Source organism: Dama dama, chromosome 18 (genome assembly GCF_033118175.1).
Source record: "Dama dama isolate Ldn47 chromosome 18, ASM3311817v1, whole genome shotgun sequence".
NCBI lineage: Eukaryota > Metazoa > Chordata > Mammalia > Artiodactyla > Cervidae > Dama > Dama dama.
In genome coordinates, this window is record NC_083698.1 from 28,854,354 (window position 1) to 28,876,335 (window position 21,982).

The 21,982-nt window shown below is 37.7% G+C and overlaps 1 protein-coding gene across 1 annotated transcript in view; it reads left to right on the forward strand.

Moving 5' to 3' along the window:
• Positions 1-21,982, forward strand: part of DNAH11 (dynein axonemal heavy chain 11) — a 353,936-nt gene that overhangs the window by 291,913 nt on the left and 40,041 nt on the right. The window contains exons 66-69 of the mRNA XM_061165046.1: positions 8,683-8,887; positions 9,955-10,119; positions 12,836-12,976; positions 18,887-19,057. Of these exons, the coding sequence (XP_061021029.1) occupies positions 8,683-8,887; positions 9,955-10,119; positions 12,836-12,976; positions 18,887-19,057 (682 nt within the window). The remainder of the gene's footprint in view (positions 1-8,682; positions 8,888-9,954; positions 10,120-12,835; positions 12,977-18,886; positions 19,058-21,982) is intronic.

The following is a 21,982-nucleotide window of genomic DNA, read 5'->3' on the forward strand; positions in this document are numbered from 1 at the left end:
GAGATTAACCAAAAGTTAACCTAGCAGCAATGATAAAACCCACTGAGTCATTCTGCAGGTTTTGCCTTTCATAGATCATAAAATACTCCAATTGAGGATAATTTACTATCCCTGGGAAATCTAAACCTATAAAATAATGTTTCAGAGCCAAGTAGAAAACCAGTTTTATAGGCAGACATCCTTCTCTCTGCCACCAGCATAGGAAATTCCCAGATTAACTCTGTTTCTTCACAGAGAAAGTCAGCCCCGTACCTCAAGCGGATGGATTTCCCCTTCTCAAACTGGGGTGTGTGGGTGCCTCAGGGCATATACCTAAGTGTGCAAGGGAGGTTTAGGACCATACATGGTTATGTCTGGGCCACCTTACCAAGTGTGACTTTAACTGAGATACTTGGTTAAATACATATTTGCCCAGTTAAAAGCTTTTGTCACCTGCACCCAGAAGCAGAATTGTCCAAACCTCATGTTCTGTATCGGCTAGTCTCTCTTTCTCTTAGAAACCCAGAGAGGTAAGCACAGCTAGGTGGAATGACTGATTGGAGAAATTGTAACAGGGTGTTTCTGATGCTCAGAAGGGATTAACTGCTGCTGTTTTGAGAGGAGATTACGCTGATACCACTGACTGGTAAACCGTCTAGAATGCTGATGGGCAAGCAGCCTATCTTGACGTGGCCCAAGAGCTGAGGATAGTTTTAGGGTTGTATATGATAAAGATGTGTGCGGCCGACCATGCTTGGAACTTAACTTTCTGGCAATTTACAGGAAGAGTTGTCCATCTCCTCTACAGGGATTTCTCCATGAGATCTGAACACCTTTGACTGTTGGATATGTTTGTCATCTTGCTGGGGGCTTGCTTTGATTGTCATGTATCCTTTCCACCCTTACTTCCCGCACAAGCCTCAAAATTAAATTAACTTCGTCCACAGGTTCTAACCCTGCCACAGAAGCTGTCCCATTAGACAACATTAATGAAAATACTGGACTTGATTCATTCAATGTTCATTTAAATTTACATTTTTAAAGTGGAAAAGTATTTGAATTCTTTTTTCACCTTGGGTTATAGGTTAGTGGTTAAAAAAATAAAGTTTATGAGATATGAACCCAAACCCAGTTACAATTCATAACCAAATGAGGAAAAATTCAGAGTGAAATCATGGAAGGTCATGATAAATCTGGCATTTCTCAGAGATACTACAAGGGGAGGAGTGAATTCAAACCAAGATGGAGCAGTAATTGGAAAATTATAAGACAACATACTCAAGGTTTATTTAAAGTATTGGTTTTGTTATTGTGCAAATATAAATGAGTGTAAACTTTGGGATCATTTATGTGTGAGAACCCCAGGTAATTACTTACACAAAGCCGCCACTCTTGAAATTTCCTTTAAAAGCTGGTCACGGAAGTCTTGAAATCTAGGCCAACAGTAATATAGTAAATTAACAGAAAAACAGAGAATCTCACTAGCAAAGAAAGATTTTCTCCAAGCTATTTGTGAGACCAGTTTTGGAAACCTTTGAACAGGAAAACAAGTAATGGGAGAAATTTTGATGATGCTGTCAGTGTAGATATGGTTGAATATGTCTTCAGTCAAAAAGAAGCAGATTGACTAAGAAAGTTGTCCTTATCAATTAAGACCATCCTATAATACACCTTACTATACTAAAAAGTTAAGCATGAACCTCTGGTAAACTATAGTTAGCATGATGACTTACTTTTCAGAATGACAAAAGCAAATGTTGGCGATTGACCTTTTGTTAGATTGTTGTTCATTTTTGTTCTCTTTTGGTAGCACCATTATTGAGGTGTAATTCACATATCATACAGCTTAATCTTTAAAGTGAATAATTCAATGGTTTTTAGTGTATTCACAGCACTGAGCAGTCATTACTACAGTTTTAGAATTGAAATCCCTAGGCAATCTCTAATCTGATTTTTATCACTATTGATTTGTCTCTTCTGAACATTTCCCATAAATAGAATCATACAGTATGTGGAGTTATGTGATGGCTTATTTTTACTTGTTTTTAAGGTTTATCCATGTTGTAGCATGTATCAGTATTTCTTTCCTTTTTATGGCTGAGTAATATTCCATTGTTTGAATATACCACATTTGTTTATCCATCCATGAGTTTATAGACAGTGGGTTGTTTCCATCTCTTGGCAACTATGAATAATGCTGCTGTGAATATTTGTGTAAAAATTCTATGTGGACATATTCTTCCCATTCCTTGGGACATGTGCCTAGGAGTAGAATTACTGAGTTACGTGGTAACTCTGTGTTTAAGACTGAAAGAAACCACCGAACTGTTTTCCGGATTGGGGGCACCATTTTACATTTCTACCAACAGTGTATGAGAGTTCTAATGTTTCTATATCCTTGCCAGTTCTTGTTCTTTTTTTTTTTTAATTTTTATAACCATCTAGTGGGTGTGAACTCCCACCTCACTGTGGCTTTGATTCACATCTCCCTGATGACAAGTAATGTTGAACATCTTTTCAGGTGCTTATTGGATGTTTGTAGATCTTCTTTGGAGCAATAGCTATTCAGATCATTTGCCTCTCTTTTAATGAGGCAGATCTTTGATCTTCACGTGAATGAACTAGATAAGTAAAAGAATGAATCAGTACATAAACTTTTATATTCTTATGCTTATTATGAGAAAATAATGTTAGAGAATAGACCATGCTTGTTGGGTAATGGTTATATGCCCAGTGTCTAGTAGACTCTGACATCCTGGCACGGTGTAGATGCTTGTTGAGTGAATGAATGTTGGTTTTAGCATATTTCATGGTAAAAAAAAAAATTAACTGGAGAAATTATAAAGTCATGATTATGTTAATGAGCATGATATCAACTGGAAGGCATTTGCAAAAGTGTAAACAAATGTATCAGTTTTAAGACTTGTATAGCAAGGACTCAGGGCCACTGTGCACATCAGATACACTTGCAGTTACTTGGTTTACTTAAAACAACTGGCTTGTAGTTCATTCATCCCTTGTTGTTCTCAGAGTTTAACAGTCATGTTAATACTCTTTTTAAAAATTATTTGTAAAGGAACGTATGGATTATAAATATATACAGCTTAGAAGAGGGCTGTCACCTAAATCTGTCTTTTTTCCTTCTGGAAAAAAATTAAACAGTGGGAAGTACTAAGGGAAAATAAGCCAAAACTTAATAACATGAATGACTTCACCATTCAACTTAATAAAAAATGGCTCCCAAAGTAGCCTGTTTGAGAGATTTTTCAAGCTTAATTTCTGCTGTAAAGCAAAGTGACTCAGTTATATATATATATGTGCATATGTAATATGTGTGTATATATATGTGTAATGTGTGTGTGTATATATATATATATATATATATGTAATTTGTGTGTGTGTGTATTTATATATATAGTCCTTTTCATAGTCTTTTCCTTTATCACAAGGTATTGAATATGGTTCCCTGTTCTGTATAGTAGGACCTGTTGCTTATCCATCCTATAATAATAGTTTGCGTCTGCTACCCCCAAACTCCTCATCCTTCCCTCTTCTACTCCCCTCTCCTTCTTGGCCACCACAAGTCTGCTCTCTAGGTCTGTGAGTCTGTGTCTGTTTTATAGATAGGTTTATTTATCACATTTAGAGTCCGCATGTAAGTGATATTATGTGGTATTTGTCTTTCTCTTTTTTACTTACTTCACTTAGTATGATAATCTCTAGGTTCATCTGTGTTGCTGCAAATGGCATTATTTTATTCTTTATTATAGCTGAGTAGTATTCCACTGTATGTATGTACCACATCTTTATCCATTTATCTGTCAGTGGACCTTTCGGCTGTTCCCATGTCTTGGCTACTGTGAGTAGTACTTCTGTGAACATAGGGGTTGTGTGTATCTTTTCGAATTACAGTTTTGTCAGGAAACAAACCAAATAGATAAACCATAATGGAAAAGATTATGAAAAAGACTAATACACACATATACACACACAAATGTATAACTGAGTCACTTCACTTTACAGCACAAATTAACACAGCATTGTAAATAAACTAGAGTTCAATAACATTTTTAAGATGCTTTCACAGTTTTTGGTTAAGTTTCTAAGCTTGAAAAACCTGCCAAACAAACTACTTTGGGAGCCATTTTTTATTAAGTTAAATGGTGAAATCATTCATGTCGAGTTTTGGGTTGTTTACAGGAGTGGGATTGCTGGATCATGTGATAGTTCTACAGTTTTTGTTTTTGTTTTTTATAGTTTTTGGTTTTCTGAGGAACCTCCATACTATTTTCCATAGTGGCTATACCAACTTGCATTCCCACCAACAGTGTAGGAGGGCTTTTCTACCCACCCTTTCCAGCATTTGTTATTTGTAGACTTTTAACTGATGACCATTCTGACTGGTATGAGGTGATAACCTCATTGTAGTTTTAATTTGCATTTTCTTAATAATTAGTGATGTTGAACATCTTTTCATGTGCCTGTTGGCTTGGCCATCTGTGTGTCTTCTTTGGAGAAATGTCCACTTAGGTCTTCTGCCCATTTTTCAGTTGGGTTGTTTGGTTTGTTGTTGTTGAGTTATATGAGCTGTTTGTACATTTTGGAGAGTTAAGCCCTTGACTGTTGAATCACTTGTAAATATTTTCTCCCATCCTTTGGTTGCCTTTTCATTTTTGTTGTTGTTTTTATGATTTCCTTTGCTGTGCAAAAATGTGTGAGTTTGATTAGGTCCCATTTGTTTATTTTTCTTTTTATTTCTGTTGCCTTGGGAGACTGACCTAAGAAAACATTGCCACAATTTATGTCAGAGAATGTTTTGCCTATGTTCTCTTCTAGGAGTTTCATGGTGTCATACCTTATATTTAAGTCTTTAAGCCATTTTGAGTTTATTCGTGTGTATGGCAAGAGGATGTGTTTTAACTTGATCGGTTTACATGCAGCCATCCATCTTTCCCAACACCATTTGTTTCAGAGAATGTCTTTTGCCCATTGTCTATTCTTGTATCCGTTGTCCTTATATTAATTGTCCTTAGATGTATGGCAACCTGTGAAAGTTTTTGTTGAAATATAATATCACTACAATGGGAAAAAAAGTTGAGAATTGAATGGAGACAGTATGTTATGAATCTGATCAATCATTTGAGATTCTTAGCTGTAGTGATTAAAACTTAGTGACTGGGTGACTTATTGATTAATGCTTTAGTGATTTAAGAAAACTGATTATTAACTAATCTTACCTGCTTAAATTATGTTATAAAAATTTCCATAGTCAAGAGTGGCCAGGGAATCAGGGGCCTTCTCCTCACCATATGACTTCATCTCAGAGCAAGACAGTTACAAAATATCCATCAATAGCAGCCCAAAATATTACCACATTGGGGCATCTGAGTATCTCTACTCAAGTTTAAAAAGTTCTTGCAAATATTGTGACATTTTAGTAAGGAGGATTCAGCATTGCCTAAATTCTGAACTTATACAGTGTCTTTCTCTCTCTTTTTCTTTTGTAGTAGAGCCCCAAGTGTGGTTTTTTAAATTTTATTTATTTTAAGTGGAGGATATTTACTTTACAGTATTGTAATGGTTTTTGCCATGTACATCAACATGAATCAGCCACAGGTATATATGTGTCCTCACCCCCTTGAATTCCCCTCCCATCTGCCTCCCCACCCCATGCCTCCAGGTTTTCACAGAGCACTGGCTTTGGGTCCCTGTGTCATACATCAAACTCCCACTGGCTGTCTTTTCCATATGGTGATGTATATGTTTCAATGCTATTCTCTCCAATCATCCCACCCTCTCATCCTCCCACTGTGTCCTAAACCTGTTTTTTATGTCTGTGTCTTCTCTGCTGCTCTGCACATAGGATCATCAGTACCATCTTTCTAGATTCCATATATGTGTGTTAATGTACAATATTTGTCTTTCTCTTTCTGACTGACTTCACTCTGTAGAATAGGCTCTAGGTTCATCCACCTCATTAGAACTGACTCAAATGTGTTCCTTTTTATAGCTGAGTAATATTTCATCCTGTGTAGGTAGCACAACTTCCTTATCCATTCATCTGCTGATGGACATCTAGGTTGTTCCATGTTCTCACTACTGTAAATAGTGCTGCGGTGAACACTGGGATACATGTGTTTCTTTCAATCCTGGTTTCCTCGGGGTCTATGCCAAGTAGTGGGATTGCTGGATCATGCAGCAGTTTTATTCCTAGTTTTTTAAGGAATCTCCATACTGTTCTCCATAGTGGTTGTATCAGTTTGTATTGGAAAACTGGATGAATTCAAAAGAGAAGACAGTGTATATTCTACGGTGTCTTTCTTTTGAATTCATCTGGTTTTCCAAAGTTGATAAAGTTAAGGAAGTTTAACACCTCACCCAGAAGTCAGTGAGATGAGTATTCATTTTTCTCCTCATAATTACTGAAAACATTATATTTAAATTAAAAACAATGTGGACTTTGGGTAACATTCTTTTTTTTTTTTTTTTTTGGGTAACATTCTTATCATCATCATGATGATACCTCTCTAATGAAAATATACAATAAATAGGGAAGAACTCATAATTTCAGTAAGTAGTTAAAGTAGGAGACTGAGAAGATGCTCCTTGCTTCAGCCATGCTTGTAGCTTCTTGGAGGAATTTCACTTCTCCAAAGTTCAGGCCACTTTGATGGAAAAATTTGAGAGTTTCTAGCATTCATGGGTTCTGTCTGTCTGGTGCATGAGTAAGAAAAACTCACCTTTTGCTACAGCCTCATAGCAGGGTCCTGGCAGGAAAAAGACCACAAAGTAGGCTGGAATTGTTTGATAGAATTCACAGAGTGACTGTTTTACAAGAAGAATTTGAAGAGCAAAGGGTAAAGGGAACTCAGTGGAGCTGCTGAGGCTACAAAGGATTTGCAGCAGCGGGAAGCCATCACTGCCTCCAGGTCTGAAGGTGTTCCTAGCTGCTCTGAGCAGAGCTGTGGATCTCAAGGCACATATAGCCCCGAGATGAGCTGTGGATTGCAGCACATAGCCCTCACGCCACTCTCCCCCAAGCCACCCCCCTACCCCCCCAACAAGTGCAACCTGGAAGCAATGAAGGTCCGCCAGACCCCTCTTTCCTCCTGTACTGCTCTCTCCTGCCAGCGCGTCCAATGGCCTAGCGCACTCAGAACCCACAGGGCAAGGGAACGCAGGGAGAATTCCTTAGAAATTAGATGCCAGCATCTGAGGTAGAGAAAAATCAGGCTCTGCCCTCACGGGGTGACTGCATTCATTCAGAGCTTTGCTTGCAGTTACAGAAACCACCTCCATTGGGCTGAAGCAAAACAGAGACTGTTACGAGGCTGCAGGGTGCCATGGCAACTGAGGTGAAGATGCAGCCAGACTTCAAGAAAGGAGGGACCTAGAAGCCCATGAAACCCAGAACATGCTCCTTTGTGTTACTCTTTGATCTGAACATGGGTTTCAGTGTTCAGATACTGGGAAACCAGTATCCTCTCCTGTACTGGGAAACCAGGACAGTCTTTCTCTGCTGCTTGGTTCACCAGCAGGACAGAGGGACGTCAGCACGAGCTTAGAGGTTCCAGTTCCAACTCTCCCTTCTCTCTGTCCCAGTCCTGAATCCCAGGAAAGTTTACTCTGGTTGGAACAGCTCAGATTAAGTACCTACTCCTGGGCCCTGTGGCCGGAGGAACAGGGACACAAAACCAGAAGCGTGCTTGCTGTCAGCACACCCCGTGTGAAATGGAGCTTAGAAGAATGCTGTCCATGCATCGCATGCAACAGGCTTCTTAAATTTTACTTTAGAGCCAGAGCCCAAAGTACCAAGACTGAGTAAAGTGCCAGGAGAATTTTTCTCTCTTTCTTTATTGGAAAATATTTTTGCTACCGTTACTCATAGTCACATGATGGGCCTTGGAAAAAAGAATCCCTTCTGCATCATTTAAAGTGCATGGCTTAAATTAAGCGTGTATAAGGACAAGAATATGCATATTTTTCATATGTATAAATTTTAAGTATGTATATATACATATATACACATACACACACACACACACACACATATATATATATATACAAGTGAAAGTGTTAGTCCCTCAGTTGTGTCCAACTCTTTGTAAACCCACAGACTGTAGTCCACCAGACTCCTCTGTCCATGGAATTCTCCAGGCAAGAATACTGGAGTAGGTTTCCATTGCCTTGTCCAGGGGATCTTCCCAACCCAAGGATCAAACCCAGGTCTCCTGTATTGCAGGCAAGCTCTTTACCATCTCAACCACCAGGGAAGCTAAAACTTAAAGGCTGGGCTCATCAGAGATACTTACAAACACATGTATAAGAGCATACATACTCATTTTATCCTTAAAGAATATTAATCTTTAATATAAGGTTAATCATAGATAGCATAATAATAGAAGCTTGCATTTGTTGTTATAGTTTCTTTATCTGATTTATTGTGTTTAATTGTTACAGTGACACTGTAACAATTAAACATACTCATGTGAAGTGAGTATGACCATTCTCACCATTTTACGTGTAAGAAGACTTAATCATATAGAGGTTTAGCGGATAATTCTTACTCCTCTTATACTTTAGGGAAATGTAGACTAAACAAAAAATCGTGACTCACCGAAAGAATACAGGAATAGAATGACACCTTAGTATTAGCCATGGTTCACGGGAGTCTCCTGAATGTCTGTGTTACGCCCCCTTTAGGTGTATCAAGATTGGAGACAAAGAATGTGAATTTAACTGCAACTTTCGTCTTATCCTTCACACAAAACTGGTAAATCCTCACTATAAGCCAGAACTGCAGGCTCAGACAACCCTCCTCAATTTCACAGTGACAGAAGATGGTCTGGAAGCCCAGCTGTTGGCAGAGGTTGTCAATATGGAAAGGCCAGACTTGGAGAAACTTAAGGTAAAAATTATGAATTTATCCCTCAGCACTTATTCAGTACCTTCTTTGCACAAATGATAGTGCCAGACACAGGAGTATAAGGTGGGATGCCTGCCTTCCAGGATCTCGCAATCTAATTAAGAAAAATGAGAATGTATGTGAATAGTTTAAGTAGCAACTCAAGATACTTCTGATTAAGGAAGTAGTCGGGATTGTGCCCCAGGAGATGGACTCGTTGTGGGTCTTGTTTGATGCACATGACACTGGCAAGCACAGAGTTGGAATCATGGAAGCAGGGCTGGAGAAACAGATTCGTGCCCTAGAAGGTTGGAAAGAACAGAGGGTAGAGAGGCATCTGCCCTGGGCTTCCTCTCCTAAGAGATCTGCAAACACTGAGCCCTCAGAAGTTTTTAACTCTCAAGTTCTGCCCCCAGGAATTAGCCAATTACTACTTACATGTTCCTGAGAAGCTGTGACTGTGTTCACCCATCTCTGTAGTTTTTAGCATGGCAATTGCCCTGTGACCTCAGTTCTCTGACAGATACAAGAAGGGCTGTGATGTTTAGTTTTATCCTGTTATGAGGATGGAAGTAATGCCTTCTCTCTTTAGATGTAAATCAGAAACCAGAAGTTTCTTCCTCTGGGTTCATAATGTTCCATGATTATGATGTATGGTCACGTTCTGGACCCTGGAGTGCAATCAGCTCTTACCATGCCTTCGAATTTAAAGTTTAAATGCATCGCAAACAAATAATACAAACAAGCAAGAAAATACAAATATTTACAATTCTGTACCTTAGCAGGTGGTGGAGGAGGCAGAGATGTTTGGCATACAAAAATGCATTATATTTCTATGAGATGCCAAAATTTCATGTGCAATTATCCCTTGATTATCTCCATCTAGATTAAAAAGTAATTTATACCTGACTTTAATTGGGAAAATTTCTGGGCATATTTAACTATGTGTATTGCTTTTAAAGACTTTTTAAAGATTATGATTAGTACAATTGTAGTGCTAAGTGTTTTATTTTATATGAAATAATATGAATTTATTCACTGTCTCTCACCTTTTGTTTGGTTTGCATTAGCTGGTTCTGACAAAGCACCAAAATGACTTTAAGATAGAGCTGAAGTACCTGGAGGACGACCTCCTCCTGCGTCTCTCTGCGGCAGAAGGGAGCTTTCTAGACGACACCAAACTGGTAGAGAGACTAGAGAGGGCAAAGGCCACCGCAGCCGAGATAGAGCGCAAGGTAGGAAAAGGCAGGCGCTGCCGGGAGGGTTGTTTTTTTTTTAACTTTTTATCACGGAGTATAGTTGATTAACAGTGTTGTGTTTGTTTCAGGTGTTCAACAAAGTGATTCATTTATACATAGACATGTATCTCTTCTTTTCCCAATGAGTTTTTTTTTTACAGTATATTGAGCAGCGTGCTGCTGTACAGTAGGTCCTTGGTGACTCTCCGTTTTAAATACAGCAGTGCGTACCTGTGTGTCGCAAGCTCCCTAGCTATCCCTCCCTGACCTCCCCTCCCCCACCAACCTTAAGTTCATTCTCTAAGTCTGTGAGTCTGTTTCTGTTTTGTAAATAAGTTCGTTTGTATCATTGGTTTTAAGATCCCACATGTAAGCAATATCACAGGACTTCTCTCCCTCTGGCTTCACTCGGTATGGCAACCTCTGGGTCCGTCCATGCTGCTGCGAATGTCACTATGTCATTCTCTTTTAATGGCAGAGTAATAGTCCATCACATGTATGTACATCTTCTTCATCCATTCGTCTGTCGAACAATTAGGTGCTTCCACGTGTTGGCTGTTGTAAATAGTGCTTCAGTGCTCGTTGGACTTCTGGAGGGCTTATTCTGTTTGAATGAAGTGCCTGGGGAGAAGTGTAATCCCACTTGGTCATTTCTCTAAGAGGACTGACTATAGAATTCAGGCCTTTTCATAAACTGCCCTTAAAAAGTGAACTCTGTGGATTTCTGAATGCAGATAGAGATGATTGAACTTGTGCTTCTCCTAATTCAACAAAGATTCAGTCGTTCGTAGTAGACTCTGCCAGGCTGTTATTTTTTCCTGAGTGACTAAATTTGAAGGAAATCGGGCCCTGCTGGCTTATGTAGTCTAAAATGTTAAAAGGTTTAGTCTTCAGCTTCAGCAAACTGACACCCTACAGTCTCACCACAGGCTTCTTGGTCTGTTGTATATTTTACAGAAATACTTAGAGCTTAAGTTTTGTTTACAGGCCTTCAGTGCTGGGAAACTGAGCAAAGGGTGGTCTCCCACTGCACTCAAATGCATTATTTCCCCAGGAAAGTGACGTTTCCTAAAAGCTAGAAAAAAATGTTCACTTAGTAGACTTCCTGCTGAACGTCCAACACGTGTCCTAATATGCCTTGTGCATGCACGTTGGACTTTCACACATGGCCACTAGTCTTTAAAACGCTGACGTTTCGAAATGAGAGGAATCCTTATTTGCTTTCTGGAGTATCCTCATTACTAAGTAATCTATTAATTACCTAGCTAACACTGTGTTACCACACATCTAATATATTTGTCTTAGTTTAAGCAAGGAAATGGAATCCCAAATTACTCTTTCCTTTTAAGTAAGTGAATTCTAGGTAGCTCCTAAAATGGTAAAGATTAAGGCAATTAAGTAAATTAGGTCTTAGCTTTGAAGTTAACTTCTAATTGTCTCTTAAAATATCTCTGCTATCTTCCTAACATTTTTCCACGTAGGAGCTTCCTTCTTTGCTCTACATTAAAAAAAATTTTTTAATATTTCTATTGGGGTATAATTGGTTTACAAAGTTGTATTAGTTTCAGGCATACAGCAAAGTGAATATGTGATACAAATCCATATATCCACTCTTTTTTAGATTCTTTTCCCATATAAGCCATCACAGAATATTGAGTACAGTTCCCTGTACTATGCAGTAGGTCCTTATTAGGTATCTGTTTTATTGATAGTAGTATGTATATATTAATCCCAATCTCCCAAGTTATCCCTCCCTTCCACTTACCCCTGAGTAAACATTTGAAGTACATACCAATATGTGCCTCCTGCAAGTACACCATCAAAAAGCTAAATGAATTGTTAGACAGGACTATTTACAATTACCCTCTTAGACAAAGGTCTGGGTGTTCCAGACACAATGATTTAAATATTATCCTGTCAGAAGTTCTGCTTTGCGCAGTAATTTACACTACTGGTTTCTGCTCTACATTTTCTTCTGTCCTTTTATAGACAAGTATGATGAATTAAGTTTGTAAACAAAGGTTGGACAAATATTGTACCTTATAAAGCTCTAGGACCAACAGCAGTTCTAGATAGAAGAAACTGTATCTTGAATAAAAACGAATATGTTGGCTGGTGATGGTCTGTGTGTTTAATTACCTCTCTGAATGTACCCAGGGGCTAATATCATACAAAGATAAACTAAATGGAAATATATGAGCATATGGATGATCTGGTGCAAAGTCAGAATTAGGCAGTCATGAGAGTCTTCCTATAAAGGCTTTTTAGTAAGCTTGGTTATTGGATATTTTATTGACCTTGGCTGCATTTGGATACCTTGTTGACTAATAAAGATATTGGCATTGAATTGACCCAGCAGATTTTTAAGAGCTATCCCTGAGAGGTGATACAGCTGGGTTATTAACCCCTGAAAAAGAGAGGGGAGGCAGGAAGGTGACATTACTCAGAATAAATTCTGTAGAACCAGAAACAATCAGGTTTGTTTAATCTGTAACCATAACACAGCTGGAGTTACATCCATTTTCATTTAAAACTCAGTTTACAAAAAGATTATTTTAAAATACGAATGTTATGCTTTTAGAAAAGACCAAGCGTAGGGATGCCATACGTGTTACCTACTTCAGTACTGCTGGTTTCTCATTTCAGATATGTCCCTCCCATCACGTAGAGACTATGAAGAGTAAGTTACTTATGTTGTTTGCTCCCACCATAGGTGATTGAAGCTAAAGAAAATGAAAGAAAAATCAACGAGGCCCGAGAATGTTACAGACCAGTGGCAGCAAGAGCCTCTCTCCTATATTTTGTGATTAATGACCTCAGAAAAATCAACCCCATCTATCAATTCTCTTTGAAGGTAATGATGAATATGCTAAGAAAAATTTAGACTTTAGAAGTTCAACTTGTTTCTGAAAGTTTAGAATATTTTTTAAGCAGTGTACTGCGTCCAGTAAGGAGTCTCAAGGATCTAGCTAGCAAAATAAAAATAAGTTGAAAGAAATCTTCACTTTCTCAGTAATTTTCATTTCTAATTTTCAATAGGGCTTTGAAATAATTAACTTATGTGACATCAAAGCACACTGTTTACATTCTTCAATAGGATCTTTATATATATATACACATATATATATGTATTCTTTATATATATATATGAAGATTATATATATACATATATATGTATTCTTTATATATATATATAAAGATTATATATATACATATATATGTATTCTTTATATATATATATGTAAAGATTATACATATATATGTATTCTTTATATATATATATAAAGATTATATATATACATATATATGTATTCTTTATATATATATATATAAAGATTATATATATACATATATATGTATTCTTTATATATATATATAAAGATTATATATATACATATATATGTATTCTTTATATATATATATAAAGATTATATATATACATATATATGTATTCTTTATATATATATATATATATACACACACACACACACACACATAAAGGGAATTCTCCTGGAGGCTCCTTTCCCTTTTTTGTGCAAGGGTACATGTTATGAAAAAGATTTCCCATTTTATTTTGGTACAGAGGGAAAAAATGTGGGAATAGCTATTGATTAAGCCAGTGTTTCATGCAAGGCACTTCCTTTCTTTGGTTCATTCTTACGCCTAAAACATCTCAATAAAATATGTTATTTTATCCCTATTTAAAAAAAACTATGTTCAGATTTTAAATTGGCGAAGAAGTCACATTTCATAATCTTAAGAGTCAGAATTTGAGCCCATGACTGATTCTGAACCCAGTGGTCTTTACTTTGTACCGTTCTGCCTCTGGGCAGTATCCATTCATTCCATCTTTCAGTTTTTAAACAAATAGCTATTGTGATCAGTCATAATGCCAGATGTTGTGCTGGTTGCTGAGTGTACAGTTTGGAAAACACAGATAAGAGTGGAGATATATAGATTTGTGTGTGTACAAAAGTGACAAGTACAACGAGAGAGAACAGTAGAGATGGAGAGGCTGCTTTACTGAGGGCTCAGGGAAGACCTCTCAGAGGTTATATAGTGTTTGGAGAATATAACAGACATAGGAGACAGGAAAGAGTTTTCGAGATTCCAGGTGAGTGAATCTGTGCTCGCTTCGGCAGCACATATACCAGGTGAGTGAATCTAAGTGGTTGGGGGGTAATGAGTAAGGAAGAAGGTGGTGAAACATGAGTCCTGAGAGCTGGGAGTGTCTGGATCACATGAGGTCTATACTGGGGACTTTGGATTATAGTCTGCGGACAAAGAGAGGCCATTGAAAGGCTGTAGGCAGATGACTCATGTGATGGCAAAAGACTCAAACAGAAGTGTATAGACTTACAATTTGAAGCTGTAACAGTCAGCTCTTGGAGATGGATTGGATACTGGCAATAATAAAGAGAAAGGATCAAGAATAACTAGCAGATGTCTAGTAATATGGAACAAGTAAAGAAATTCTGAGAAGCACAGGGGGCTTGGATTCCCTGCAGTGTGAAAGGGGAAAATTAATACAGGCCCAGGCCTACCCAGACACCAAAAATAGACTATGGTATTACAAGGAAAGAAAGCTACAGAGCAGCCCCTATGAGAAACAGTGTTGAAAACTACTAAAAAAGAGATTGGCAAATTGCATCCAGCCACATATAAAAAGCATAATTTGTTATGCTCAATTGGAATTCATGCCAGGAGTGCAAGTTGGTTAAACATTAAAAATCACACAATGTAATTCTTCATATTAATAAAATAAAAAAAAGAAAAAGTCTATAATTTCAGTAGATGCAAAGAACTTGACAGATTAAAACATCTGGTTAAAAAAAACTTCTGAGCAAACTGGGATAAAATGGTCACTTTATCATACTCTGTGTGCTGAAGGGCATCTGTGAAGATTTTCAGCTAATGTTAATGTTGAGAAATTGAATGCTTTCCTCTAAGATCAAGAACAAAACAAGAATGTCTTCTCTTAATACGTCTATTCAATATTGCACTGGAGGTTATAGCCAGTGCAACAATACAAAAAAAAAAAGAGAGAAGAAATGCTATCTTTTTTCCACAGATGACCTACTACCTTCACGAGAAGCTACTAGGATTAAGAAGTGAGTTTTTAGCAAGATCACAGGATATGAAGTCAATATACAAAATTCATTATATTTCTATATATGAGGAATAAACATTTAGAAAATAAAATTAATAAATACTATTTATAGTAGATTCCAAAATTCTGAAACTCTTAGGGTTAATTTTAACAAAACAGATACTACATCTGCATACTGAAGGCTATAAAATATTATTGAGAAAATTAAAGAAGGTTCAACTAAATGGAGAAAAAGACCATGTTTATGACTCAGAACAATCAGTATTATTAAGACTTTTGTTCTATCCAAATTAATCTATAGATTTAATTCAGTCTCAGTGAAAATCCCAGAAGGGCTTTTTTTTTTTTTGGTAGAAATTGGCTAACAGATTCTAAAATTTATGTAGAAATGCCAAGGATTTAAAAACAACTAATTTTGAAAAAGAAAAACAAATTTGGAAGACTTACAGTATATGATTTCAAGACTTACTACACTGATTGACCTAAATAAAAATACACTGATCAATGAAACAGAATAAAGAGTCCAGAAGCAGACCCATAAATGTATGGTCAACTGATTCTTGGAAGTGAGTGTTAAGACAATTCACTGAGGAGAGAATCATTTTTGCAACAAATGGTGCTGGGACAACTGGATATCCACATGGAATAAAATGAACCTTAGCTACTACATCACTCCATATAAAATGAGTTCAAAATGAATAACCTAAGCTGTAAAATTTCCCAGAGAACAGTAGAAAGTCTTTGGGTTTGGTTTAGGCAAAGATTTATCCTTAGAGTATAAGAGAAATAAAAATTTCTTAGAGTATAAGAGAAAAAAATTAGCCACTTCAAAAGACATTAAGAAAATGAAAAACCAAGCCATAGACCAGTAAAGGTTATTTCCAATACATAAATTCCACAAAGAACTCATATCAGAATATACAACTCAATAGTTAACTCAATTTAAAAAATGGAGGAAAGGCTTGGACTTGTCTACTAATATATATATTACCCATAAGCACATTTTTAAGATGCTCAACAGTCATCAGAGAAATGCAGAGTAAAAGCAGAATGAGATATTACTGTATACCCAATAGAAAGGCTAAAGTTGTACAAGACTGTCACTAATGTAGTGTTAGCACCGATGTGGTGCCACACCTCTCTCACTTTGCCAGTGGGGATGCAAAGTGCTAAAACTATTTTGGAAAACAGTTTCGCAGTTTCTCATAAAGTTACAAAATGATCTAAATGTTTACTCTAGGTCTTTACCCAAAGGGAATGAAGTTGAAAACAAAGTACTAGATGTACACATCTAAAATGAATCTGCCATGAGACAAATAGCTGAGCACTGGGCAGGGATGGGGGTGGGATAATGGTGGGAACAGACTGCAAAGAGGCTCCTGAGAACTTTTTAGGGTGACATGAATAGAAAGGTTCTACATTTCGATTGCAGTGACTGTTTACTGAAGTCTATACATTTATCACTACTCATTGAGCTTTTTATTTAATGGGTGCATTTTATTGTTTATAAATCAAAAAATGATTTTAAAATGTAAATAGCAAATAAGTACTTTGTGAATACCTTCTTACCCATATTTACTGTCAGTTTTTGTAGGGTTTTACTTTCTCTCAAGTCCTTGTCCACCAGTCAAAAAAATTTTATATTTTTTATATCTATTTATAGATATATAGATTTGGATTATAGATGTATAGAGTTGGATATGTTTAGCTATATATTTAAATATCTATAGATATATGTAAAAATCTATACAGTCCCATTGCTACCAAGACATATGAGTTAAAACAAATATTGAGTGATTTTTAAAAGAATTAGATAATCAAAGCGGATCCCAGAAGTACATGGGTGGAATAACAAAAACAAAAAAATAACCTGTTAGAAATTGGGCAAAGCACTTGAAGAGACATTTCTCCAAAGGGGACATGACCAATAAGACATGACCAATGACCAATAAGCATTTGAAAAGATGTTCAATATCACTAATGTTTAGAAAAATGCAAATCAAAAATCACAATGAGATACCATTTCATGTCTATTAGGATAGCTACAATATTTCAGAAAAAAAAAAACAAAAAACAGAAAATAACAAGTGTTGGCAATGATCTGGAGAAATTGTAACCCTTGTGCACTATTGGAAGGGTTGTAAAACACTGCAGTTACTTTGGAAAACAATATGACAGTTGTTTTAAAAGTTGCCTTGTGATTCAGCAATTCTACTTCTGAACATATACCCAAAAGAATTACAAGGTGATCTCAAAGAGACATTTGTACACCCATGTTCATAGCACTGTTCATAATAGACCCAAATGTCCATCAATGGATGAAAGCCAGCTTGAAACTCAACATTTAAAAAACTGAGATCACGGCAGCTGGTCCCATCACTTCATGGCAGATAGAAGCGAGAAAAGTGGTAACAGTGACAGATTTATTTTCTTGGGCTCCAAAATCACTGTGGACAGAGACTGCAGCCATGAAATTAAAAGATGCTTGCTTTTCAGAAAGAAAGCTATGACAAACCTAGACATCATATTAAAAAGCAGAGATATCACTTTGCTGACAGAAGTCAAAGCTATAGCTTTTCCAGGAATCATGTACAGCTATGAGAACTGGACCATAAAGAAGGCTGAGTGCTGAAGAACTGATGCTTTTAAATTGCGATTCTTAAGCATCCTTTGGACTGCAAGGAGATCAAACCAGTCAATCGTAAAGGAAATCAGTCCTGAATATTCATTCATTGCTGAAGCTGAAGCTCCAGTACTTTGGCCACCTGATGTGAAGAGCCAACTCATTGGAAAAGACCCTGATGCTGGGAAAGATTGAAGGCAGAAGAAGGGGGCAGCAGAGGATGAGGTGATTAGATAGCATCACTGACTCAATGGACATAAATTTGAGCAAACTCCAGGAGATAGTGGAGAACAGAGGAGCCTGGCATACCATGGGGTCGCAGAGTCAGACAGGACTTAGTGACTGAACAACCACAGTAAATATGTACATACAGTGGAATATTATTTAGCCTTAAAAAGGAAGGAAATTCTGACATATGCTACAACATAGATAAGCCTTGATGACATTATACTGAGTGAAACAAACTTGTCACAATAAGACAAATACTGTATAATTCCACTATAGAAAGTACCTAGAGCAGTTAAACTTGTAGAAACAGAATGTAGAATAGTGGTTGTCAAGGAATAGGGAGTTATTGATATAATTAAATGAGTTTTTTAAGGGAGTTGTTGTCTAACAGTGTTTCAGTTGTTCAAGAAGAAAACAGTTTGGAAATGGGTTGTACCACAGTGTGAATATACTTCATGCTACTTAAAACTAGTAAGATGGTAAATTTTACCCTTTGTGTATTTTACCAAAATTAAAAATAAATATATATATATATTCAATTGCATGGGTAGAAGGACAAAGGACAGTGCAGTTCAATTGGTTAGGGAGAAAACGTGGGTAGATTTTATGAAATAATGTTAAAAATAATAGCAAACTTTCACTGAGGCCTTACCACATGCTAAGAGCTATTCTAGAGCTCAAAGAACCCTTGTAAAACCTGTCCTGTTCTCTCTGCCCATCCATAAACTGCAGCCTCTGGGCTTGGGACTAGCTGGACATCTGCCACCAGCTGCCAACCCTTATCGGTGCCTTGAATTCCCCAGGCTTTCAACATGCTGTTCCACAGAGCCATCGAAAAGGCTGACAAGGTGGAGGACATCCCGGGGCGCATCTCCGCCCTGACCGAGAGCATCACCCATGCCGTCTTCCTCTACACCAGCCAGGCGCTGTTTGAGAAGGACAAACTCACCTTCCTGTCCCAGATGGCTTTCCAGGTGAGGAAATCAGTCGCTGAAAAGCAGCCCCAGAACCCAAGTCTCGCATCTCTGTGTATTAGGTACTTCACTGCTGCTTGGAACCCCTTGGATAGTTTGAGTTTCCCAGAGGGAACTTGGGCATATGTCAGCCTTGTGAGTAGGTCAGCGTGCAGTGGTTTGGGTGGGTTTGCACTTGGGGCAACCACATCAGCTATTACTCTGTAAAACAGGTCCATGAGGTGTTGGCCTCACCTTTCCAGGTCCTGTTCAGACCTCCCAGCTATTTATTCTTCTGGGGAGCTTCTTGGAGAGAATCTCAAGGTTAAAGTTCCAAATCTGAGTGGTCCTGGGAGGTTTTCAGAGCCCCATTAAAAAATAGTAAATGGGTGGAAAGAGCTCCAGGTTTCACACTCCAACCTTCAGTAAGACCTCTTTCTGATGTGGACTCTGCAAAAGATTTTGTTGAAGTAAAAGTACCCATGGTGAGAAAAAAACCATCGAGGACCTCATTCCTAGATGAAATAAACATGTGTTCCTTTTATTAGTTTGTTTGCTGTATAACTTTTTCGGTCAATTCAAATCTTGATGAAAGATGTCTTGTTTATTTTGTGTCTTCCCAAGTACTTTGCTCAAAGAAGGCATTTTTAAATACCTGTTGTTAATAGTGATAAACTATCACTTCTCTCAACATTCAGAAAACTAAGATCATGGCATCTGGTCCCATCACTCATAGCAAATAAATGGGGAAACAGTGCAAACAGTGACTGACTTTATTTTGGGGAGCTCCAAAATCACTGCAGATGGTGACTGCAGCCATGAAATTAAAAGGCGCTTACTCCTTGGAAGGAAAGTTATGACTAACCGAGACAGCATATTGAAAAGCAGAGACATTACTTTGCCAACAAAGGTCCATCTAGTCAAGGCTATGGTTTTTCCAGTGTGGATGTGAGAGTTGGGCTATAAAGAAAGCTGAGCGCCGAAGAATTGATGCTTTTGAACTGTGGTGTTGGAAAAGACTCTTGAGAGTCCCTTGGACTGCAAGGAGATCCAACCAATCCGTCCTAAAGGAGATCAGTCCTGGGTGTTCATTGGAAGGACTGATGCTGAAGGTGAAACTCCAATACTTTGGCCACCTGATGGGAAGAGCTGACTCATTTGGAAAGACCCTGATGCTGGGAAAGATTGAGGGCAGGAGGAGAAGGGGATGACAGAGGATGAGATGGTTGGATGGCATCACCGACTCAATGGACATGGGTTTGGGTGGGCTCCGGGAGTTGGTGATGGACAGGGAGGCCTGGTGGGCGGCGGTTCATGGGGTTGCAAAGAGTTGCACGTGACTGAGCGACAGAACTGAACTGAACTGATCATTTCTCTTTGAATAGTTTCAGTGTTAATGGATTCCTTTGGGATAAAAAAGAATATATGGGTGGAATCATTTTATAATATATGTGATAAACAGGAGTAATGCATTACAAATGGAATTTTTCTTTTTAACATTCTCCCAGTTTTATCAAGATACAATAGACACATACATTGTATTAGTCCAGCATGTTCAACATAATGATCTTATGTATGTATATATTGTGAAATGATTACACTATAAGCTTAGTCAACAGCCTTCACCTTATATGGTTACATTCTTTCCTCATGATGAGAACTTTAAGATTTACTCTTTTATTGTTGTTTAGTCCCTAAGTCATGTCTAACTCTTTTGTGACCCCATGGACTATAACCCACCAGGCTCCTCTGTCCATGGGATTTTCCAGGCAACAATACTGGAGTGGGTTGCCATTTCCTTCTCCAGGGGATCTTCCTGACCCAGGGATGGAACCTGTGTCTCCTGCGTTGGCAGCGAATTCTTTGCCACTGAGCCACCAGGGAAGCCTTACTCCTTAGCAACTTCTTAATACACAATAGACTATTGTTACCTATGATCACCATGCTGTACATTACATCCTCAGTACTTGTTTATAACTGAAAGTTTATACCTTTTCATCACCTTCATCTGGAGAAGGAAATGGCAACCCACTCCAATGTTCTTGCCTGGAGAATCCCAAAGACAGGGGCGCCTGGTGGGCTGCCATCTATGGGGTTGCACAGAGTCAGACATGACTGAAGCGACTTAGCAGCAGCATCATTTTCATCCATTTTTCCACTCCCCACCACCTACCTCTGACAACCACCAAATTGTTCTCTGTTTTTTTTGGATTCCACATGAAAGTGAGATTATACAATGTTTCTCTTACTCTGTGTGACTCTTTTCCTTAGCATAATGCCCTCAAGGTTCATCTGTCTTGTCACAAATGACAGGATTTCCTTCTTTTTATGACTGTGTAATATTCCATTGTATATATGTATGTGCATATATAAAAATCATACATACATACATACACACACACCCCACATTTTCTTTATCCACTGATCTGTAGATGGATGCTTAAGTTGTTTCTGTATGTTGGCTATTGTAAAAAAAGTGCTGTAATGAACATAGGAGTACAGGTATCTTTTTGAGATAGTGATTTCACTTCTTTTGGATGTATACCCAGAAGTGAAATTGCTGGATTCTGTGATAGTTCTAGTTTTAATTTTTTTGGGAACCTCCATATTCTTTTCCATGTGGTTTTACCAATTTACATTCCCACCAACAGTGTTAAAGGGTTCCTGTCTCATATCCTCACCAGCGTTTGTCATCTCTTGTCTGTTTGCTCATAGCCATCCTAACAGGTGTGAGGTGACATCTCATGTGGTTTTGATTTGAATTTTCCTGATGATTAGTGATGAGTGATGTTGAGCACTTTTTCATGTATCTGTCAGCCATTTGTATGCCTTCTTTGGTACAATGACTATTCAGTTCCTCTGCCCATATTTCAATCATACTGTCTGTAGGTTTTGCTGACATTTGTGTGCTTACATGTATTGTTCATGAACAGTAATGAACCAGGG